Consider the following 25,304-nt stretch of genomic DNA (forward strand, 5'->3'; position numbering starts at 1 on the left):
TGTTCAGCTTTTACCAACCAAGAATTTTTTTTTCCTGGATTGCACAAATCTTCATTAATTGTCTTTTTTGTTTGATTCCAAGCCTCTTTTCAGCAGAAGGGGTATAACGAGATGGAAAGGGGTCAATCACAATAGTGCTAAGACCCTCTCCAATAGGCTCCAGGCTTCTCCCATCATGGTGGGCATACCCCCAAAGGGGTCTTTAGGGTCTGTGCTCTACAGGAATGGACCATGGCTCTGGACCTGTATAGCACCCTGCGGGTAACTACAACGCATTACACGGAGTGCCAAGGTGAGTGCCCAAGCAGGATCCAGTGCTCAAAATAACATTGTAGGCTGTGGGGTCCAGGTACAGTTCCCAGGGTTTTACCAACATTGCACTGATCCAGATGGCAGTGAGGAGCTGATTGAAGAATCCGAAGATAAAATAAAGTAATAAACCTCAAAGTGATTTCTCAGCATGGTAGAAGAGGCCCATTACCTTAGGACACAAGCAAAAGACTGAGGATTCACAGAGTGTGGCAGGACTATAGGGGAGGTGTCCTCAACAGCTTTGCCAGAGCCCAATCGCCTGAAGGTATGAGCCTATACCTTACCCAGGGTGTATGAATACTATGCCTGTGTCCTGCACTGTATGAATAAAAAAAAAAAAGTTTGCAGAAGAGATATTTTGTCTTTTCTGTCATAAAAAACTCTACCTGCTAGCAATTTTGGAAAAAACCTCTTTTAGTTCTGCTTTAGACTGACATTATGAAAAGACAGAAAAACTCCATAGCAATATTTATTAGGGTTGGGAGTTTTAACAATCACTTGGTGCACTAAACATCCATCTACTAATCCTAACTTGTAGAGTGATATACTGTATGTTCTCTAAGTAAACTTTTCCCTGTAGCATATTTTTCTCCACCTACATGTGTAAACAAATCAGCCAACAGCTAGACTGCTATCTGTGGGCAACACCGTCAATCCTTTTTTAGCACACACTTATAAATATGGAACATTTGTGTTATCTGTTCAGAAAAGAAATTCATGCAGTGAAATATTAATATTCAATCACTCATGGACTGACAGACATATGGCAGATATAATGTGTTCTAGCAAATGAAAACAGGCAGTATAAAGGCATTCAGAAATTAAAAACCAAGCATCTGATGAGGAGAACAGAAGTGAACTTGTTAACAAACTGACTGATGAAAATGTTAAGTCATTTTTATTAAATGTCAATCTTTAAATTGCTCATTTCTGTTTATCTCATGAAAACCAAATTGACAATATATCGGAAAGAGATAAATATGATTTGTGAGGTGTGGATTTAAAATATCTTAGTAAATTGCCTCCTCGATGTCACTGCTTAAATGAATCGCCCAGAGAAAATAATTTACCTTTACAGGAACATCCTGTTCTTCATTTGCAGCTTCACTTGTGAACACATAGGAAATCTCCTTATGTGAGGTGGTCTGCCGACAAATTGCACATTTGATTGCACTTTTACGAGCACCGACACTGTACTGTTCTACCATGATCGCCACACACTCATTACAGAAGCAGTGGCCACAAGTTAATACCGCCCACTGTGGAAAAAAAAAAAGAAATCTTATGTCTATACATTATCATATCATTTTTTCTAACAAACTAGCAATTTATGCTACATTTGTAAGCTTAGCAAGTGTAAATCAATTACTCACATCACCATAACAAAACAATTTAAATACTGCTTAAAATGTATTATATTCAAATCTAGTTTACAATTGATAATGAGAGTTGCTGGCACAGTACAGACAGGGTTAATTAGGACAAACTCAGCTCCAAAGCATCCTTATAAACAACTAAGTAGGATTTTTCAGTGCTGGAGTTATCAGGAAAGAGCATTTAAAATGGTAAGCAGCATGTTAGGAAGCAATTTTTTTTTTTTAAGTTATGCTATGTGAATGAGAACATGTAACAAATATAAAGTAGGTGTTATTGCAGAAATACTCACAAATTAAATTCACAAACTAAGAACTGAGATTATGTGTTATGCTTTTAAGGGTGTTGCCAGATGATTATTAAAAAATGTCCATTCGCACTATTGTGTTGCTGTAAGACATATTACACGCAATGGTGTTGCATTCTGAATAACACCCCAACACACCTTGCCAACAGATGAGCATTGCATCATAACCTGCACAGAGGTGCAATGCGCTGCTAGATATACTAGATGCACCTTCTTTGGTGCATTCATGTGTTATATCTTCCAATCGAATGAATGAGCTGCCTTACAGCGGTAGAAATGTGTTGAAAAAGAAAAAAAAATATATGGTACCTGCAAGTTAAAGGAGAAGTTCACCTTTTTAAAAAAAATAATAAATGCACATCTTTTTTCCAGGTAAAAAATTAGCATTTCTTATTTTTTTTGTACTTGGAGCCTGGAAAGCATTGCAGATCGCGGGTAACTTGCAGGTCTCCTGCAAACTTCTCAGTGTATCTGTCTGCTCATACCTCATATGGGCAGACAGATACACACTGACAGGAAGAATGAATGACCTACCAGAGCGTTCAACAGCACCATGGTAGTTAATTGAAACTACAAGCCAACAGCTGCAAAGGTTGTTGGGACTTTTAGTATCCCATTCACAGAGGACTGTGAATGAATGACGAGGCTGGGGGGTGGAGCCCCGCATGGCCACGTTATTTTCAAACAGTGACAGCAGGCACTAGGAGAAGATGAGGGACAGGCTGCAGCTGCTGTTACATGTTTTACCCTAAATATGGGTGGAACACATAACATGTTCCAAAACGCAAACTTATCCTTTAATGTCATAATGTGCTAGTATGCATCGCATACTAGCACATTATGAAAGACTTATCTTAAAACATAGCCCTCCAGCAGCACACTGCTATCACTGCCAGGGCTTACATCTTCACCTGGTCTTCCTTCCAGGTTTGTGGGCCCCAGCTAATTGAATGCCGAGCCGCGATGACGTCACTCCTGCCCATAATAGGTCACAACATGCAATATGCACCGGCTGGGGAGTGTGGGTGAACAGCCTTTTTCAAGTTCACCAACAAATTCTCTATTAGATTAAGCTTTGGGCTCCAACATTACAATTTTAGGACATTACCACGGATGTTTTTTAAAGTATTCTTCTGTAATTTTGGATTTATGCTTGGAGACTTTGTCTTGATGGAAGACAAATGTTCTCCCAAGTCTCAGATTTCTTTTCAGACTGCAAACTGGATTTCCCTGGATTTTCAGCATTCATGCAACCTGTATCTTCACAATCCTGCCAGGGTGTACTGCAGCTAAACATCCCCACATGCTTCTTAGTGGGGACGGTGCATTTATGGTGATGTGCAATGTTTGGCTTATGCTGTAAAGCCCCGTCAGGAGACATTTGGGCGTGTGTAAGTCAGCTGATCCGACAGAAGCCGGCTTCTGTCGGACGAGCATGTTGGAAAACCAGCAGCCGGCCAGCTCTCAATCAGCGCTCTCAATCAATGGCTGAGAGCGCTGACCGGAGTGTTCTTGTGGATGGGGGGGGGGTCTCACTGTCAGAACACAACAGCTTAGTGGGGTAGATCACTGTACTAATGTTGGATCATTAGTACAGCAGCTCTGACGAAAAAATATTTTTTAGTGTGTACCAGGCTTTAGTGTGAAGGTCAAAAAGCTCAAATCTAGTCTGAACGGGCTATAGAATCTTCTTTAAGCTGACTTCAGAGTCCACCACAGGCACCCTGGCAAACAGACAATGAGTGTGTTTTTCTAGTCCCGTTGTACATCACCGCGTTCTGGACGGTCGGACTTTGGTGTGACCGCGTGTACGCAAGACCGCTTGAGCGGAATTCTGTCGGAGAAACCTTCGGAGTTTATTCCGACGGCAAAACTGGTCGTGTGTACGCGGCATTAGGAATCAAATTCTGCCAGGGTATGTAAACTTATGAGCACAAGTGTGTATCTATCTATCTATCTATCTATCTATCTATCTATCTATCTATCTATATATATCTATCTATCTATATCTATCTATCTACACACATACACACACACACACACAGCACACAGTTAGGTCCATATATACTTGGACACAGGCACAATTTTCATACGTTTGGCTCTGTATGCCACCAGAATAAAATTAAAATGAAACAATCAAAATTAATTTGAAGTGCAGACTTTCAGCTTTAATTCAAGGGGTTGAACATAAATATCAAGTACAAATTTTAGGAACTGTAACCATTTTTATACACAGTCCCCCCATTTTCAGGGGCTCAAATGTAATTGGACAAATGAATATAATCATAAATAAAATGTTCATTTTTAATATTTTGTTGAGAATCCTTTACTGGCAATGACTGCCTGAAGTCTGGAACCCATGAACATTACCAAAGTCTGAGTTTCCTCCTTTCTCATGCTTTGCTAGGCTCTAACTGCAGCTATCTTCAGTTTTTCTTTGTGGGTCTTTCTGCCTTTAGTTTTTTTTTTTTTTTTTATAATTAACAATTTTTATTAAGTTTCAGTGTGAACAATACAATTGTTTAAAACAACATTGTGGAAGAAAAAATGAATGAAAAGGCAGTAAAAGTAACAAACAGCTCTGGAAAGGGCATAGTGGTCTACATATAACTGGATTAACATAAAGTCCACAGGAGCAATTAATTAAAGTACCGTTCTATAAAACGAGAAGACCGAGCATTGGGGCAATTACAATACTAGCCCTTCTGTCAACCAGATCAACAGCAGATATTGTAAATTAGAATTGCTTGGCCCCTTTTTCCAGAGTGGGGAAAAGAAAAGAAAAAGAAGAGAAAAGAAAGAAGGTGGAAAGAAGGGGGGGAAGAGATAGGTGTAGCAGAGTCCCAATCATTAGGGCGCGTCTCTCATGGGCTCCAGGGGTTAGCAGTGTGCAGGGTGGAGGGGCCTCATGGAATCATGGGTGGTCCATTGACCGATGCCACGGGTCCCATCTCACTGTATGTCTGTCTACTCGATCTGTTAGTCTAGCCGTTATGGACTCCATAACCTCTACATCCTTAATTCTGATGATGGGGTGTTTTGTTGTTTCCAGTGGAGGGATACTAAACATCTGGCTGCCGTTAATATTTGTGTGGCCAGCTTTTTGGCTAGTCCGGAGAGTGTGGGGGGAGGGAGGCCCAGTTAAAAGAACTTAGTGGAGGAGGTCCCGGACCGCGCGCCAGTAGGGCTGGACTGATGGACAGCTCCAGTAGATGTGGTATAGCGTGCCCCGGTCTTGGAGACACCTCCAGCAGCGATCCGAGGCCGATGGGTATATAGCATGCAGGTGTGACGGAGTTAGGTACCAGTAAAAGAGCACCTTATGTGTTCTCTTTGTAAAGTGTGCATATAGAGCTTGTGGGTTAGTTCCTCTGAGGTGTTCCTCCCATCTACTCTGCCTTTAGTTTTGCCTTCAGCAGGTGAAATGAATGCTCAATTGGGTTGAGATCAGGTGATTGACTCTGCAATTGCAGAATATTCCACTTCTTTTCCTTCAAAAGCTCCTGGGTCGCTTTTGCAGTGTGTTTTAGATCATTGTCCATCTGTACTGGGAAGTACCATCCAATCAACTTTGCTGAATTTTGCTGGATCTTGGCTGACAGTATATCTCTAAACACTGCATAATTCATCTGGCTGCTTCTGTCACATCATCAATAAACACCAATGACCCAGTGCCACTGGAAGCCATGCATGCCCATGCCATCACACTGCCTCCACCATATTTTACAGATGACGTTGTGTGCTTTTGATCATGAGCTGTTCCAAGCCTTCTCCACACTTTTTTCTTCCCATCATTCTAGTACTGATTAATCTTAACTTCATCCATCCAAAGAATGCTTTTCCAGAACTGGTCTTGCTTTTTAGATGTTTTTTGGCAACAACTAATCTGGGTTTTCTATTCCTTAGGCTTATGAATGGTTTGCACCTTGTGGTAAACCCTCTGTATTTGCTCACGTGAAGTCTTCTCTTGATTGTAGACTTTGACAATGATACGCCCACCTCATGGAGAGTGTCCTTCACTTTCCTGGATATTGTGAATGGGTTTTTCTTTACCATAGAGAGGATTCTGCGATCATCCACCACTGTTGTCTTCCGTGGATGTCTTTTTATGTTGCTGAGCTCACCAGTGCGTTCTTCTTTCCTCAGAATGTATCAAACTGTTCATTTGGCCACTCCTAATGTTGCTGCTATCTCTCTGGTGGACTTGTTTTGTTTTTGAGGCTTTACCATGGCCTGTTTCACTTGCATGGACAGCTCTTTTGAATGCATGATGTACTGTAGGTTCACAGCAATGATTCCAAATGGAAAAACCACACTAATGCCCCGTACACACGATCGGACATTCCGACAACAAAATCCATGGATTTTTTCCGACGGATGTTGGCTGGTTTTGTGTACACACGGTCACACAAAGTTGTCGGAATTTCCGATCGCCAAGAACGCGGTGACGTACACCACGTACGACGAAACTAGAAAAGGCCAGTTCAGAACCAAGCACGGCACCCTTTGGGCTCCTTTTGCTAATCTTGTGTTAGTAAAAGTTTGGTGAGAGACGATTTGCGCTTTTTCAGACTCGTGGTTTTCAGATCATTTTCTGCTGTTCAGTTTGTGCTTGTGGGTTTGTATCTGCTCTTCAGTGCGTGCAGCAAGCTACGCGTAACTCTGTCATTGTGTTCTTGTTCGTTCGTTACTGTTTTTCAGGTCGCTCTTCACAGGACTTGCTGTTCTTCAGTGCGTTCTGTTACTTAGTTCTGAGCAGCCGACCTTTTCTAGCCATGTTGCGTATACGTACTCCTCATAGAGTTAGTGCTGTGCGGGGGCTTGGTGTTGGGGTCCTTACCTTGACACAAGTCCAGTGCATGAACAGGGTGGGGAGGAGTTCATGGACCAAGAATTGGTTGCTCCAGCGTGACCAGTTCTGTCATATGCCTTTGCTCCATGAGATCCGTGAGAATAATCCTGATGATTTCAGGAACTTTCTCCGGATGACGAACCCCGTATTTCACCGTTTGTTGGCTTTGCTGACCCCTTATATTAGTAGGCAGGATACCCGCATGAGGCAAGCCATCACTCCGGAGCAGAGGCTCATCGCCACCCTGCGGTACTTGGCGACGGGGAGAAGTCTGCAGGACTTGACGTTCTCGACAGGCATCTCCCCCCAGGCTCTGGGGATCATTATCCCAGAGACCTATTCTGCCATCATCCAGGTCCTGCAGAAGGAGTATATTAAAAGGTAAAATTTTTATCCTTTAACATCGCATTTTATTGTATATAATGTTTGATAATATATTGTATTTCTTTCCTCATTCCCTAATTACTAGGGATGAGCCGAACACCCCCCTGTTCGGTTCGCACCAGAACATGCGAACAGGAAAAAAGTTTGTTCGAACGTGCGAACACCGTTAAAGTCTATGGAACATGAATAATCAAAAGTGCTAATTTTAAAGGCTTATATGCAAGTTATTGTCATAAAAAGTGTTTGGGGACCTGGGTCCTGCCCCAGGGGACATGGATCAATGCAAAAAAAAGTTTTAAAAACGGCCGTTTTTTCAGGAGCAGTGATTTTAATAATGCTTAAAGTCAAACAATAAAAGTGTAATATCCCTTTAAATTTCGTAGCTGGGGGGTGTCTATAGTATGCCTGTAAAGGGGCGCATGTTTCCCGTGTTTAGAACAGTCTGACAGCAAAATTACATTTCGAAGGAAAAAACCCATTTAAACCTACTCGCGGCTATTGCATTGCCGACAATACACATAGAAGTTCATTGGTAAAAACGGCATGGGAATTTCCCACAGGGGAACCCCGAACCAAAATTAAAAAAAAAAAAAAATGACGTGGGAGTCCCCCTAAATTCCATACCAGGCCCTTCAGGTCTGGTATGGATATTAAGGGGAACCCCGGCCAAAATTTAAAAAAGAAATGACGTGGGGTTCCCCCTAAATTCCATACCAGACCCTCTGGTATGGATTTTAAGGGGAACCCCGCGCCAAAAAAAAAAAAAAACGGCATGGGGTCCCCCCTAAAAATCCATACCAGACCCTTATCCGAGCACGCAACCTGGCAGGCCGCAGGAAAAGAGGGGGGACGAGAGTGCGCCCCCCCCTCCTGAACCGTACCAGGCCACATGCCCTCAACATTGGGAGGGTGCTTTGGGGTAGCCCCCAAAACACCTTGTCCCCATGTTGATGAGGACAAGGGCCTCATCCCCACAACCCTGGCCGGTGGTTGTGGGGGTCTGCGGGCGGGGGGCTTATCGGAATCTGGAAGCCCCCTTTAACAAGCGGACCCCCAGATCCAGGGCCCCCCCCCCTGTGTGAAATTGTAAGGGGCACTTACCCCTACCATTTCACTAAAAAACTGTCAAAAATGTTAAAAATGACAAGAGACAGTTTGACAATTCCTTTATTTAAATGCTTCTTCTTTCTTCCTTCATCTTCTTCTTCTGGTTCTTCTGGCTCTTCCTCCGGCGTTCTCGTCCAGCATCTCCTCCGCGGCGTCTTCTATCTTTTTCTCCTCGGGCCGCTCCGCACCCATGGCATGGGGGGAGGCTCCCGCTCTTCTCTTCGTTTTCTTCTCTTCTTCTTCTGGTCACCGGGTGGCCCCGCCCTCCGTTATTTAAGAACCGTCAGACGAGGAGACGCCGTCACACAGCGGGAGCCTCCCTCCATGCCAGCATGGATGCGGAGCGGCCCGGAGAAGAAAATGAAGAAGAGAAGAAGGAAGAAGAGAAGAAAACGAAGAGAAGAGCGGGAGCCTCCCCCCATGCCATGGGTGCGGAGCGGCCCGAGGAGAAGAAGATAGAAGATGCCGCGGAGGAGATGCTGGACGAGAACGCAGGAGGAAGAACCAGAAGATGAAGGAAGATAGAAGAAAGAAGAAGCATTTAAATAAAGGAATTGTCAAAAACTGTCTCTTGTCATTTTTAACATTTTTGACAGATTTTTAGTGAAATGGTAGGGGTAAGTACCCCCTTACCATTTCACACAGGGGGGGCCAGGATCTAGGGGTCCCCTTGTTAAAGGGGGCTTCCAGATTCCGATAAGCCACCCGCCCCCAGACCCCCACAACCACCGGCCAGGGTTGTGGGGATGAGGCCCTTGTCCTCATCAACATGGGGACAAGGTGTTTTGGGGGGCTACCCCAAAGCACCCTCCCAATGTTGAGGGCATGTGGCCTTATACGGTTCAGGAGGGGGGGGCCGCACTCTCGTCCCCCCCTCTTTTCCTGCGGCCTGCCAGGTTGCGTGCTCGGATAAGGGTCTGGTATGGATTTTTGGGGGGACCCCACGCCGTTTTTTTTTTTTTTTTTTTTTTGGCGCGGGGTTCCCCTTAAAATCCATACCAGACCCCCCACGTCTTTTTTTAAAATTTTGGCCGGGGTTTCCCTTAATATCCATACCAGACCTGAAGGGCCTGGTATGGAATTTAGGGGGAATCCCACGTCTTTTTTTTTTAATTTTGGTTCGGGGTTCCCCTGTGGGGAATTCCCATGCCGTTTTTATCAATGAACTTCTATGTGTATTGTCGGCAATGCAATAGCCGCGAGTAGGTTTAAATGGGTTTTTTCCTTCGAAATGTCATTTTGCTGTCAGACTGTTCTAAACACGGGAAACATGCGCCCCTTTACAGGCATACTATAGACACCCCCCAGCTACGAAATTTAAAGGAATATTACACTTTTATTGTTTGACTTTAAGCATTATTAAAATCACTGCTCCTGAAAAAACGGCCGTTTTTAAAACTTTTTTTTGCATTGATCCATGTCCCCTGGGGCAGGACCGGGTCCCCAAACACTTTTTATGACAATAACTTGCATATAAGCCTTTAAAATTAGCACTTTTGATTCCTCCCATAGACTTTTAAAGGGTGTTCCGCGGCATTCGAATTTGCCGCGAACACCCCAAATTGTTCGCTGTTCGGCGAACTTGCGAACAGTCAATGTTCAAGTTGAACATGAGTTCGACTCGAACTCGAAGCTCATCCCTACTAATTACCATGATTGTAATATGCTGTGAATGTCCCCTTTGTTCTCATGCATGCTGGATTTTTATGTAATTATTTTTTTCTCCTTATTCTCCATATTTGCCTTCACTTACCTCCCCAGCATGGTCTCCTGCCCTATATTCACCTCATGTAGTCACTTAACAATGTATTTTGTCAGCTCCATAGTATTGCTTTACCCTAAATACCCCCTAAAATGTTTATAAATGTGATTTGTGCTTTAAATTCAGGCAGAGTGCCAGAGCCTTCTTTTTGGGTGTCCCCAAATCATTTTTAACCCTCCCTCCCCCCAACTGCTAAGTCAGCTGATACCAATTCTCTATCGATCCTCAATCATCTATCTGCTGACTTTGCCAAACCCATACACACTTTACCCATCTCTTTTGTGGTCAGATGTATGGATGAATTCCCCAAAGCATATATAGCAAGGGCCTGCCTGTATACTTTCAAATGGTACTGTTTAAAGTTTTTGTATCCTATTATTATCTTGATAGGTAATAGCAGAATGTCCAAATGTGCTCAAATGTGTACAGTGTGTAATTATATCTTTGTATTATGACACTTCTTACCTGTCCAGTGGGCTGCCAATAGTGTAACTAAGGAGGGGCTGTTCAAAGTAATACCCATTATTTAGGCATTCATCTCTCAATGAAGTGGAGAGGGTTACCTGTCCAAGAGCCCCCCCCTATAATGTTAGAAATGGCCCATGAGAGGGGGGGGGGGAAATTTGATAGGTGTTCCTTATACTTTGGTCTTTAAAAACTCCCTCAAATAAATGTTATCTTGATGTTGGCCAAGAATGTTTGTGTCTAATCTGCTTTCCCTGTTTATGTGCAAAATGACTAAATTTTTTTTTTTTTTTGTTTGACTCCAGTGTTTCCTTCCATGCCATAGGAATGACAGACTGTGGCCTCCCACTTTGCCCAGCGGTGGGACTTTCCTAACTGCGGAGGGGCAATTGATGGGAAACATGTCCACATCATCCCACCACCCAACTCGGGGTCGTACTATTATAATTATAAGGGGATCAATAGTATTGTGATGTTGGTGGTGGTGTCGGCTACTTATGAGTTCCTATATGTGGCCGTGGGGAAGAATGGCCGGATGTCCGATGGTGGAGTCATCGCCCAGACGGAGTTCTACAGGTGTCTCCAGAATGGCAGTTTGGACTTGCCACCTCCAGAAGACAATGTGGAAGGACTCCCATTCGTTTTCGTTGCTGATGAAGCGTTTGCGCTGGGGGACCATCTTATGCAGCCATTCCCGATGAGGGCCCTCACCCCGGACCAGAGGGTTTTTAATTACCGGCTGGCCAGAGCCAGAAGACTGGTGGAGAACACGTTTGGAATCATGGCGAGCCGGTTCCGCCTATTTCTTACACCCATACACATGGCGGAGTACAAACTGAATCATATTATCCTGGCGTGCTGTGTTCTACACAACTTTTTACTGCAACATTCTGCCAACTATGCTGGCTCAGTTGGGCCTGAGGCTGGACTTCAAAATGAAACAACCCTGACGGCGCTTGAAAGTGGCCGTCCTGGCTTGCCCCCCCCCCCCCCCGAGTGCCCGTGATGTCTGGCTAAGATACCTTGAATTCTTTGCGGGTAGGGGGGCTATCAATATGCCAGACAATGTCTGAAACCTTTTTCAAATAAAAAAAAAAATAACTACTCAAATCTTTTGTGACATTTACTGCTTGTGTTTGTTTTAGCTGACCCTGACAGAAATGTGACGAGTCCTGAAAATGGCGTGATTGTGTAACCTTACAAAGCACTGGTGGGTGTTATTTACTAAAGGCAAAGACACTTTGCACTACAAGTGCACTTGAAACTGCACTTGTAGTGCAAAGTGGATTTTACCTTAGGAAATAACACCCATTGTCACAGAAAACACCAATTAGAGCACAACAAAAGTGTTGGAGCGTTGAAACAATAATCCACACATTCTTGATTAACAATCTTTTTAATAGCAGCACAATCACATGTGCATTTAGAAAAGGTTTTTAAAACAAATCAACATGTTTGTTGTATAACAATTTTTGGGGTCACATTAGAAAAAGTAGAAATGTCCATTTAAGATAAAACAGGCATGTTTAAAACCAACAAGAAAGACACAAATCTTGAACTTACAAAGTTCACATTTGGTAGAACTTGAAGGCAATATCAGACATGAGTATTTACAAACTGTGTTTGATATTACTTTCAGATGGGGTGAAGTCACCCCAGGAAAAGCCAAATATTAAAGATGCACAAAAATTTACGAATGTCAACATATGCTACCTGCCATCACAGGGGATCAAGGGACGTGTTTTGGGGGTGCAACCCCTTCCTCACAGCTACTTGATTATTGAGGAAGGGGTTGCACCCCCAAAACGCGTCCACTGATCTCCCGTGATGGCAGATAGCACATGTTGACACACTGTGTGCATCTTCAAAATTTGGCTTTTCTCAAATTTGTCAAAAATTGTCAAAAATTTTTAGCACACAAAAAAACAAAGGGATTTTGAGGGGTTTTAAACTCTCCCTAAAACATCAATGATGTTCTTCATTTTTTGAATAACATCATTGATTTTTTTCTTGATGTTTTCTAAGTCCCTATTACACCCCATGATCTCCCCGATCAGGATCTGTGCACTTTCCGGGGTGAAAGGATCTGGATCCACAACATCACGATCACCTAAAAAGATAGAAACCAAAAAACACCATGTATTATAAATATGCCGGCATCCATCTCTTACCTGAGCCTGTGGTTGCAGACACTCACCTGTTGTGGTGCCAATTTCCACCACGTCTTCCTCCTCCTGCTGTGCTTGTTCTGGGTGGATTTCCCCTTCTTCCAGAGGTGGGGGGGTCTCTGGTCTCCTCGGATGAGGGGTGTCCTCCGAGTCTTTTCTCCTCTATGTAAAAAAAAAATAGGTCAACTTAGCACACAGATATTTGATGTCAGAACTATAAATATGAAAATTGCTTGGAAGTGGGGTACAATTGTCTGTTTTGGCAGAGTTCCAAGATGTTGCATTTTTCTTGTCCTTTATGAGGCTTCAATACTTACCTTTTTTGTACAAGCTTCACAGATTGAGACACCCCTATAGTATACACTGGAGCACCTGTGTGGCCCCCTAATAAAAAGGGTGTTCTTGTGTCCGACACTAGAGCTCCAACGTCCAGATGTGTAAACAGCTGCTGAGTGTCCTCTTCTTGCACAGAATCTAGTTTGCATTTCATTCTAGTAACAAACCCATCTACACAACCAAATTAGTTTTACACAAGTAGACCCTAAAAAATGTGGGCAAATGCATATGGCCAAAACAATGGTGTTTTATAGGCCGAAAGAAAAATGTTTGATACGAACGAATAATGTGCCCATGAACATGAAAGTTGACATTTTAAACTGGATAACAGTTAAGAAAAGCACATGGAGCAGCATGAACGTAATAAACACAAAAAGAATAGGAACACAGGACAACTACTTACTTTTTTGCAGCACTCTCCGGATCTTTCTGTACTGCTCGTGCTCTCGTAATTTTAGGTCCGACCACCGCTTCCTGAGCTGATCTTTCGATTGATGTACCCTGAAATTCCGGTGCAGACTTTTGACCACTTTCGCCATGATCTTGGCCTTTCGGACACTGGGGTTGGGGTAAGGTCCATACTTTCCGTCATAGTCGGCCTTCTTCAGGATGTCGGCCATCTCCAACATCTCCCCAAAGGACATATTTGATGCCTTAAATCGTCTCCTTCTGGATCGGGACATTTCTGCCTCCGGGCTTTCCTCCTCCTCGTTGGTGTAATTCAGACACCTGCTCTGACTCCGCCATGTGCTCTTCCCCACTACGACGAACGAGAAGGGGCGGGGAATAGACTATAAAGAACGTCAGGGGCGGGCGGAGTTTCACGCATGTGCAGTGTCTATAAAGCGTAACACGCGTGCGTAGTACGTACGATCTGTGAGCGGAGGAAGGAGTAACGGAGGCGCCGATCGTGATTGCGAGGGTAAGATTTAACATTGGACCTATACTGCTTCTAGATTGAGGCCTGTATTTGCACAAGTTTAGAAGACTTTAGGCTGACATTAGGGCTTGTCTTGTGTCTTGCAGTGAAAATGGATATCTTGAAAGATAAGCTCTCAATAAGGGGTTGAGGGGCCAAATAACATGTGCTACCCACATTTGTAACCTCACACATAGTCCTCCTCCTCCTCCTCCTCCTCCTCCTCCAGGTCCTACTACTCCTCCTCCTCCAGGTCCTACTCCTCCTCCTGCCACATCTCCAACACCAGAGCCACAGCCGGGAAGGAAGCGTGGAAAAAAGACCAGAGAGTGATGACCCTGGGTCCAGTCTGGTCTGGCAAAAGATGCAGCCTCTTGTAGTACCACAGCCTGGGGACATAGATGCCATCTGCTGCTTTCATGATCTCTGGGACTTCTGGACCAGACTGCACTCCCTTAGATATGGACTCCTCAGGCCACCAATTTTGCAGTAAAACAATTGATGTCTGCCCTGGGTGTCCAAGGCTTCGCCAATTTATGATGTTTCTCCAGCGTTGCCTACCTCTTTGTCTGGTTCTGAGCCCTTAATAAAGGATTTTTTGTTTCAATTATACTCACCTATGTGTGTTTTCCTTCAAAAAGGACAGTTTGTTTGTGAGGATTCAGGTACATTTCAAAAATACAATGTGAAATTAACAAGGGACACCAACACCAAGCAATCTCCTTGAGATTACACAAAAAAAAAATTGACACAAAAAAAAAAAAGAAAAAAAAAAACAGCCTTGAAAAATAAATAAAAATAAATAAAACAACAAAAAAGAAATTTGGTCAGATGTGACAAATCAAAATATATTGAGGGAATCACGATAAATAATAAAGAAAGAAGTTTGTGAGAAGTCTGTGTGAATATGAGCAGCAATACTACTTCATTCTTCTCACATTATAAAGAAGAAGAGAGTGCACTGTATTAAACCATTTTTTACATTGCAGCGTGACGAAAGTGCTGTATCCATTGCTAACGCTAATTTTACCAGACCAAGTTGTTCTCGGAATTTCTTCTGAGCATGCGTGGCACTTTGTGCGTCGGAATTGTCCACACACACGGTCGGAATTGACGCGATCGGATTTTGTTGCCGGAAAATTTTATAGCCTGCTCTCAAACTTCGTGTGTCGGAAAATCCCATGGAAAATGTCCGATGGAGCCCACACACGGTCGGAATTTCCGACAACACGCTCCGATCGCACATTTTCCGGCGGAAAATCCGACCGTGTGTACGGGGCATTAGAATCAACTCCAGATCTTGTACCTGCTTAATTGATAAAGAAATAGCAAAGGAGTAGTCCACACCTGGCCACGAAACAGCTTTTGATTCAATTGTCGTATTACTTTTGGCCCCTTGAAAAAGGGGGGGGGGGCGGCTATCCTTAAGAGCTGTAATTCATTAAACCCTTCCTCCGATTTGGATGTACATACCCTTAAATTAAACCTGAGAGAGTGCACTTTCAGCCCATAGTCATTATATAACTATAGCTTGAATATGTTTTGGTGAATACCTGAAAAAATCTAAAATTGTCCAAATATATATGGAACTAACTATATATATATATATATATATATATATATATATATATATATATATATATATATAGGCAGCCCCTCTTTAATGAGACATCAGAGGTCTATTGGACATCTGATGTCTCCCCTGTACTACACTGAAGCTAACAGTTCATAGAACAGCTGCTTTCCTGGCCACACTAGTCGGGGAAAGTGAAGGTAGAAACCAAAGGTGGAGCAATACACGTAACTTCTGGGTTCTTACTAGCTAAAGGAGCTAAGGCCAGGTTCACACCTATGAGGGTGGTGCTGCTGCGGGACCCGCACAAATTCCAGCAGTTGCAACCACCCACACATTGCCACCCGCACATTGCCACCCGCACTAGGAACCATGCTTACGGTTTCAGGTGCAGGGACTTCTTTCCTGCATTTCATGGGGACAGGCAGCTCATTCAAATGAATGGGCTGTGACCTGGGAAAAGTGTGTGGGCTGCTCAGGCTCGATAGGGAGGGGGTATGTGGAAGTGCATCCGCAGCTGCTGCTAGAGTGCTGATAGGGGATGGAGCCTGTCCTGGCTCCTGTAAAGGTTCAAAAGAGGAAGGGTAACCCCTGGAAGTCGCACATCTATGATATCCTGCTGCATTGAATGGAGTGGCAACCTCAGCCTGGACTCTGACCGGCCACGCCCCCAACGTATTTCACTCTGCCCTCAGAGCTTAGTCACAGGGATAGGGAACTATTGCGTATGGGGGCTGAATTGTGCCCATGCAAACCACAGCCTGCATGGCCGCATAGATGTGAACCTAGTCTAAAGGAGACCCGTGAACGGGCGTGCAAGTCCCAGGTCCAGGATACATGGTGCGGAGGGGCGCATGTTCCGGGGGTCAGTGGAAGCAACCCATCTGAAAGCCAACAATTAAGCTTGTGTGTGTAAATCCCCCCATTGCTGCCGAATTATGATGTACAGTACATTGTTGGCAATAAAAGTTTTAGACTTGCTGGAAAATTTGATTAGTAAATTCCCTAACACAAGATTCGACCCTCTTCCCCGTTCCTGGCATGTCACAGCCCTCTACTCTTCCGGGAGTATCCAATTACACTCTGTGCTAGCCAAGGTCCTTAGCCTCTCCCTTTACCTACCTACATAAACTTGAAGTGAAGCGGAATACTATACAATTTCACTTGAGTCTGTTGGGGCTGACATAACATTCAAGGTGGAGGAACACAGCAACGGTCTTAGGGCTGTTGGTCTTTATACAATGCCTTAGATGACATACAAACTTTAAAATTTTATCAATGAGATAAAACATGAAATTACCTGTTTTCCGAGACTCCGGGCACATATTGGGCAGGGCTCTGGATTTACTCCGCCAGATGTTTTATCCTGAGACTAAAAATACAAAATTGTAAAACATAAGCTTTCATTCACAACTTCCAACATGTATGGACTTCTCATCTGGAATTTTATGTGTAGAATCATGATTTTCAATAGCTTCTCATGTTCTCCAATGCAGCAGCTAATCACTGTCATACTAGCAATTTGTAGAAGCAGATGAACAGTAATGTTCATATCTACATTAGCAACTATGTATAAAGGGTACAATAGGGGTAAAATCAGGAAACACAACAGGACAAAATAAAATAAACCTTGTAATGTATTAAGATGTTTTACAGACAAAAGAAACAAGCAATAAAAACATAGATCCTTGGGTCCCAGCGATCAATATAAAGCTGAAAGGAAATACGTATATGCAATCAAATAATGTACCAATAATGTATGATTGTCTCCTCCTGTTAACTATACCTTTCTAACACTTTGCAGATCTCAATGTAAATCTGACAAATATAAGCGATAATGCATGATAAATGCCCAACCACATCAAATTCACAACCTTAAGTGATAACGGTACTTAAAGGGGAACTTCACCCAAAAGAGAAAATTCCACTTTTCTGCTTTCTCCCCCCCTCCTCTACCACCTTTAGATCCTTATTGCGGGGGGGGGGTGGGCAGGTACTTGGTTTTGACAGGTACCCAGCTCCCACTTCTGCTCAGATTGCCTATGCAATCAGAGTGCACACTTTGCACACTGTCTTCTGGGACACACGTCCCAGAAGGCTGCGGGACCATTCACAGAGCGCAGCATGGCTCGCGTATGTGCAGTGGGAAGTAAACATGCCGGGGACCCGAAAACTGGTGAACAACTCGCTTAGGTAAGGACAGCACTAGACACCTGGCCAGGTAATTGTCCATTTAATTAAAATACAGCAGCTAAACTATTTGTAGCTGCTGACTTTAATTTTTTTTGGAGGGACTGAACATCCTCTTTAAGATTTCAAATAGCAGTCTCTTAGCTTCATAGCAAGGTAAGTTGCTTATGGATGAGTGTGAGGAAGGGAATCCTCACAGTGCTATCATGGTGGTCTATAAACCTATTGTGTTACAATGAAGATTTGATTAACAGACTAAAGCACAGATCTCTATGAAACAAACCAACAAAACTTTCCATCCAAACAGATAAGGTTGGTCTCCAATAGCAACGCAAAATAACAGCTGACTACTGTAAATTTCCTACTGTTAGCAGACAGAGTACATCTTCAATAACAGCAAGGGGTATCGCCAGGTAACTGGAAAATAATCAGGGAAATGTGTAGCTGGCCATAAAGCCCTTTAGCAAGCCCTACAATCTTAATTCCTCCAAGATCTGGTTTTATAAATGGCAATCTCATGGGTGCAAGCATGACCTATTTCAAGAGAATACAAGAGTGTGCGACAAGAGTGAGAATACAAACCTAGTGCTAGAAGCGGACTAGGAATAAATGTAAAAAATATATTTAATTAGTGGAATAACGCAGTAAAATTGCATCAGCAAAACTCATCTTCTAAGTATCATATTCTTTCAGTGCTAAAGACTACTATAAACATTACATAAAACTAAATTACACATACCTTCTCTAAATTAGTAAGATAAAGGAGCTGCCCCAGCTTCTTCTGCAGTTGTGACTTGGCAACGGCTTTGTCATTTAGCAGCTTTACACGGTTCTGTTCCACCTGTGTTAAATAAAAAGCTGTAATTGGAGGGCTTTAGGATTATTTAGTAAGCACCCTATGCAGTACTCTAGATACTAATTTGTTTTCGGTATTTGTATGTTTAGAAAATTAAGAGGATTTAATTTGTTACTGTAAGTTAATTTACTTACTTGGTTACTTACTAAACACAAAAACAAATACAGTAATATTACTTCTTAACAATCCTTAGATGTTGGGGTTACATTGGTTTCCTTTTTTTAAGGTTTGCGGGTCAGGGGTAAAAAACACATTAAAGAGTCCCCTCCCCCAGTTTGAGTGGTAACTGGAAAGGGCGGTATCTCACCCTTCAAGATTAGCCCAGAAGATAAACTGGCAAATGCTACAGGTGGGGATGCAAGATACAGAGGAATCTTTGCAAGGAAACTCAGAAATTATAAAGAGGGGTCTAACAGACAGAAGGGTGCAATAACATCAAGGTAAGCCATGGGGGCCTGCACCACATACAGTTTTTGTGAAAGTAAAAAGGGGGAGAAGCCCCCACAAAGGGGCACAATGTGAGAATCCTGGAAAACAGAAAGCACCAAGTTAATATCCCACAGTGCCACTTAGGGTTAAGATTATGAGATTCGTACCTCTTGAAGAAATTCTGCGATATATGTAATCATACATGCATGGGGACAAGGGCTTGATCAGCGCCTAGGCTTTAACAGCCATATTATTAAAGCCAGAGATGGAGAGGAGGGAACAAAAGGTTGGTCAATCAAAAAGAGGCCAGAGAACATCCACAGACAGTGTATTTAGCATGGTGCAATGCGTTTGGAGTAACTAGATGTTTATGACCCACTCCAACTTGATCTTCCTAAAGGCTAAGTAAAAAATAATAAATGCACAATATTTTGCTAAAATAAAAATGTGCATTTATCCTTTTTTTCCCACAGGAGCCTGCAAAGCATTGCACCTGCTATCAGTGGATCATGGGTGCAATGTCAGACTCCTGCACACTCTCCCTTCGGCTTTCTGCCCATACCTCTGTAGGGGCTTTCAGTTAGAAAGCTGGAAGAAGAGGGAACAAACTATGGGCACACTGATCAGCCCCCTTGTGGTCTATTATGAACTACAAGCAATCTGCCGCAGTGGAAGATGGCACTTGTTAATTCATTCACAAATGTCTGTGAATAAATGACAAGGCTGTTCAGGTGGAAGTGCTCTGCACAGTCATGCTGATTTTAAATGTGACAGTGGCTTTGGGGAGAGGAACCCTCGTCTGCTGTCACAGGGATGATGGGGGCTCAAGGGGCGCTGGAACAACAACCTAAATATGGGTGTAACATGTAACATGTTCTAAAAGTATCTCTTTAACCACTTCAGCCCCAGAAGGTTTTACCCCCTTCCTGACCAGAGCACTTTTTACAATTTGGCACTGTGCTGCTTTAACTGGTAATTGCACGGTTATGCAATTCTGTACCCAAAACGAAAATTGCGTCCTTTTTTTCCCACAAATAGAGCTTTCTTTTGGTGGTATTTGATCACCTGGTTTTTATTTTTTGCGATACAAACGTAAAAAGACCAAAAATGTTGAAAAAAAATGATATTTTCTACTTTTTGTTATAAAAAAAATACAATCAACTCAATTCTCGTCATAATACATTTAGGCCAAAAAACATTCAGCCACATGTCTCGGGTAAAAAAAAAAATGTAATAAGTGTATATTTATGGGTTTGCGCAAAAGTTATAGCATCTACAAACTAAGGTACATTTTCTGGAATTTATGCAGCTTTTAGTTTGTGACTGCCTATCTCATTTCTTGAGGTGCTAAAATGGCAGGACAGTACAACCCCCCCCAAATTGCCCCATTTTGGAAAGTAGACAACCCAAGGAATTTGCTGAAAGGCTTGTTGAGCACATTGAATATTTTATTTTTTTGTCACAAGTGACTGAAAAATGACAAAAAAAAAAATTAAAAGTTTACACAAAGTTTTCACTGAAATGATATATTGCTCAAACATGCCATGAGCAAATGTGAAATGACAACCCAAAATACATTCTGCTTCTTCTCCTGAGTACAGGGATACCACATGTGTGGGACTTTTTGGCAGTCTAGTGGCGTACAGGACCCCGAAAACCAATCACCGCCTTCAGGCTTTCTAAGGGCGTAAATTTTGGATTTTACTCCTCACTACCGATCACAGTTTCGGAGGCCATGAAATGCCCAGATAGCACAACCCCCCCCCCCCAAATGACCCCATTTTGGAAAGTAGACACCCCAAGCCATTTGCTGAGAGGCATTTTGAGTCCATGGAATATTTTATATTTTGCCAGAAGTTTCGGGAAAATTACAATATTTTTTTTTCTTTTTTTCACAAAGTTGTCACTAAATGATATATTGCTCAAATATGCCATGAGCAAATGTGAAATGACACCATAAAATACATTCTGCTGCTTCTCCTGAGTACGGGGATACCACATGTGTGGGACTTTTTGGCAGTCTAGCCACGTACAGGACCCCGAAAACCAATAACCGTCTGCAGGCTTTCTAAGGGTGTAAATTCTTGATTTCACTCCTTACTACTTATCACAGTTTTGGAGGTCATGAAAAGTCAAGATAGCACAACCCCCCCCCCCCCAAATTACCCCATTTTGGAAAGTAGACACCCCAAGCTATTTGCTGAGAGGCATGTTGAGTATGTTTTTGCAGATCTCGCTTTTTGTCACAAAGTTTTGAAAATAGAAAATTTTTCCTTTTCTTTCTTCATTTTCAAAAATAAATGAGAGCTGCAAAATACTCACCATGCCTCTTAGCAAATACCTTGTGCTGTCTGCTTTCCAAAATGGGGTCATTTGGGGGGGGTTTGTGCTATCTTGACATTTCAGGGCCTGTGATAGGTAGTGAGAAGTGAAATCACCACTTTACGCCCTTACAAAGCCTGAAGGCGGTGATTGGTTTTGGGGTCCTGTACGCGGCTAGGCTCCCAAAAAGTCCCACACATGTGGTATTCCCATACTCAGGAGAAGCAGCAGAATGTATTTTGGGATGTAATTTCACATATGCCTATGGCATGTTTGAGCAATATATAATTTAGTGTCACCTTTGTGAAAAAAAAAATGTATTGTAATTTTCTCAAAACTTGTGGCATAATATAAAATATTCCATGGACTCAACATGCCTATCAGCAAATAGCTTGGGGTGTCTACTTTCCAAAAAGGGGTAATTTGGGGGGGGGGGTTGAACTGTCATGGTATTTTATGCACAACATTTAGAAGCTTATTCCACACATCACCCACTCTTCTAACCACTCTTCTAAAACACTTTTTGTTTACATGAAAAAATATTTTTTTTTTTGCTAGAAAATTACTTAGAACCCCCAAACATCATATATATATATTTTTTTAAGCAAATGCAAGACAGATTAAAATGGTGGGTGTTGAAATTTTTTTTTTCACACAGTATTTGCGCAGTGATTTTTCAAACGCAATTTTTTTTTTGGAAAAAAAACTTTTTTGAATTTTAATGCACTACACACTATATTGCCCAAAGGTTTGGTAAAATATAAAAGATGATCTTATGCCGAGTACATAGATGTCAAACACGACATGTTTTAAAATTGCGCACAACTACATACATTTTTAAAAGCCTTAAAAGCCTTTACAGGTTACCACTTTAGATTTACAGAGGAGTGTTACTGCTAAAATTACTGCCCTTGATCTGTTCTAAGGAACATCTATGGATGTCACGATCTTTGAATCCAGTGATAGCTGGTGGTGCAAAGATCACCGGCTAAGATCGTGAGATCCATAGATGTTCCCCAGCTAAGTGGATTGCTAAAGCTGTATATACTTCATATTGAGTTAAGAGTCCAGAGAGCATTAAGTGGTGTTCATGAAGATTCCCTATTGAAGATTGCCTTTGATGACACGGCACTTTATCCATTGGTCTATTGTAGACATAGTGGGCTATATTTTATCTTTATTGCATCACAAATTATTGTTATAGTTCTATATTAGGACTATTTGGGACTTTATAATTCATCCGCACAATTTGTTTACACACCCTGCTATATTTATTAGCATTTTGCACGGTACGCTTTATTGCTTAATTTTGCACAGGAGTTACCGTATTTATTGGCGTATAACACGCACTTTTTTCCCCTTAAAATCAGGAGAAAATCGCGGGTGCGTGTTATACGCCGATCCCCTGCGATCCTGACCTGTCAGAATTAAAAAATCGCTGACCGCGATTTGAAAATGGCGCCGCCGGCGCCGAAATACACAGTGCCGGTCCTCGGCTCTTCTCGGCGGCTTTCGGTTTCACTCGAGCGCCGCCCGAACCTAGCCGAGTATACTCGGCTAGTTTCGGATAGCTCCGCTCACCGTCCGAGTGGAACCGAAAGTAAACGAGAGCCGCCGAGAAGAGCCGAGGACCGGCTCTGTGTATTTCGGCGCCGGCGGCGCCATTTTCAAATCGCGGTCGGCGATTTTGAAGCTCACAGGCTTCAGCAAGGCTGGACTGGGGCAAGGCTGGACTGGGGCAAGGCTGGACTGGACACTGGGGAAGGCTGCACTGACATGGCTGCACCGACATGGCTGCACTGACATGGCTGTACTGACATGGCTGCACTGACATGGCTGCACTGACATGGCTGCACTAGCAAGGCTGCACTAGCAAGGCTGCACTGACATGGCTGCACTAGCAAGGCTGCACTGACATGGCTGCACTAGCAAGGCTGCACTGACATGGCTGCACTGGCAAGGCTGCACTGGGCAAGGCTGGACTGGGGCAAGGCTGGACTGGGGCAAGGCTGGACTGGGGCAAGGCTGCACTGAGAAGGCTGCAATGATGGGCATTTAAATGTAAGTTTTTTTCCCTTCAACTTCCCTCCTAAAAGTTTTTTTTCCTTAAAATTCCCTCCTAAATTGAGGTGCGTGTTATACGCCGGTGCGTGTTATACGCCGATAAATACGGTAATTTGCTTATTTTGCACAGGAGACATATTACTCATTTTTACACAGGAGATATTCATTTATGATCATAGTTATGCCCCGTACACACGGTCGGATTTTCCGACGTAAAATGTGTGATAGGACCTTGTTATGGGAAATTCCGACCGTGTGTAGGCTCCATCACACATTTTCCATCGGATTTTCCGACACACAAAGTTTGAGAGTTGGCTATAAAATTTTCCGACAACAAAATCCGTTGTCAGAATTTCCAATCGTGTGTACACAAATCCGACGCACAAAGTGCCATGCATGCTCAGAATAAATAAAGAGATGAAAGCTATTGGCTACTGCCCCGTTTATAGTCCCGACGTACGTGCTTTACGTCACCGCATTCAGAATGATCGGATTTTCCGACAACTTTGTGTGACCGTGTGTATGCAAGACAAGTTTGAGCCAACATCTGTCGGAAAAAATCCTAGGATTTTGTTGTCGGAATGTCCGATCAATGTCCGACCGTGTGTACGGGGCATTAGTTTTAATATATTTATACTATATAAAGTTGCGCTGATCACTTTTTTACTTAACACCAATTTTGTGCACTGTATACACTTTAGGTCTGGCTGCAATTTTCTATTTATTAGATTAGACTGATTCACTTGATAGCACGAGGGACTATACCTTTTATTTAGTGGACCAATATGATCGCAACTCACTTTTTTTTAACTATGCCCATGAGGAGGGATAGATCCAAAAATTTCTTAAATTCAACTGGGGATTAGCAGCAATGAATTGACCCGCATACAAATTGCTTTCGTCCACAATAGATCTATAGAGATCTTCCGTGAAAAACAGCGAAAAAAAAACAAGTGACGTAAGAAAATTATTATTATACAGGATTTATATAGTGCCAACAGTTTACGCAGCGCTTAACAATATAAAAGGGAGACAATACAGTTATAATACAATAAAATACAAGAGGATTAAGAGGGCCCTGCTCAGAAGAGCTTACAATCAAAATCAACTGTTTCCACCTGAATTCCGGGTTGGCCAGTGAATGGGGAAAGTAAGGGTGCTGCAGAAGTAGTGGGCTCCCAATTAGGATTGGCAAATGCAGCGGGAAGGGCACTATGGGCTCGACGGGCCTGTGTTTTTCTTCTTGTTGGCTGTGGAACACTATTTGTGCTAGCCACCATATCAGCTTGAACTGCACTTATGGGACTCGCCACGTCACCAAGTTTTACTGTAGTGCTGGATGTATGACCAGGATGTACTAGGCCACTGGTGCTTGCCAGTTCACCGGAAGGATGAGCGGCACTAGTACTGGTTTTCTGCTCCATATGAGAGCCCTGTGGTTCTTGCACCTCAACAACAGAAGAATGGGGTCGGGTACGCCTGACCTTGGCAGAGATCACTACTCTGTCTTCAGAGCTATCTGTCAGGGTGCTGCTGCTGTCTACTGGTTCATATTCTGAGCCTGAATCTGACAGATGGGTGACTTCCTCTTCACTCATCTGTCATGCTCAGAAACGTGTAGGCCTCTCCACTACTGTACCTCCGATTGGACATTATGGCCTCTAAATTTACAGGTACAGCTAGTGCAACTCACAGGCAAAAAAAGCACCTGGTTGTCAGAGCCTGCTTCAATCGCTACCAAAAAAAACTGTTAGCGTTTGCAGGGATCAGGCCTGACTCTGGGAATGCTGCCGTTATGTGTGTTGTGTTTTGGAAGTGACATTGATCGATTGATACTGCACTTGGGTGGGCTGGGCTGGGTGGAGGGGCTAAGCGCAGGTGCTA

General features: G+C 43.0%; 1 protein-coding gene across 2 annotated transcripts in view; it reads right to left on the reverse strand.

Moving 5' to 3' along the window:
* Positions 1-25,304, reverse strand: part of SHPRH (SNF2 histone linker PHD RING helicase) — a 194,231-nt gene that overhangs the window by 25,656 nt on the left and 143,271 nt on the right. For both annotated transcript variants that reach the window (XR_012243953.1, XM_073627811.1), the window contains exons 23-25: positions 18,489-18,590; positions 16,860-16,931; positions 1,383-1,571 (exon numbers count right to left, since the gene is read on the reverse strand). Coding sequence is in view for 1 of the 2 variants with exons in the window: in XM_073627811.1 (XP_073483912.1) it covers positions 1,383-1,571; positions 16,860-16,931; positions 18,489-18,590 (363 nt within the window). In the remaining variant the exon portion in view is untranslated. The remainder of the gene's footprint in view (positions 1-1,382; positions 1,572-16,859; positions 16,932-18,488; positions 18,591-25,304) is intronic.

This window comes from Aquarana catesbeiana, linkage group LG04 (assembly GCF_042186555.1).
Source record: "Aquarana catesbeiana isolate 2022-GZ linkage group LG04, ASM4218655v1, whole genome shotgun sequence".
Taxonomy (NCBI): Eukaryota; Metazoa; Chordata; class Amphibia; order Anura; family Ranidae; genus Aquarana; species Aquarana catesbeiana.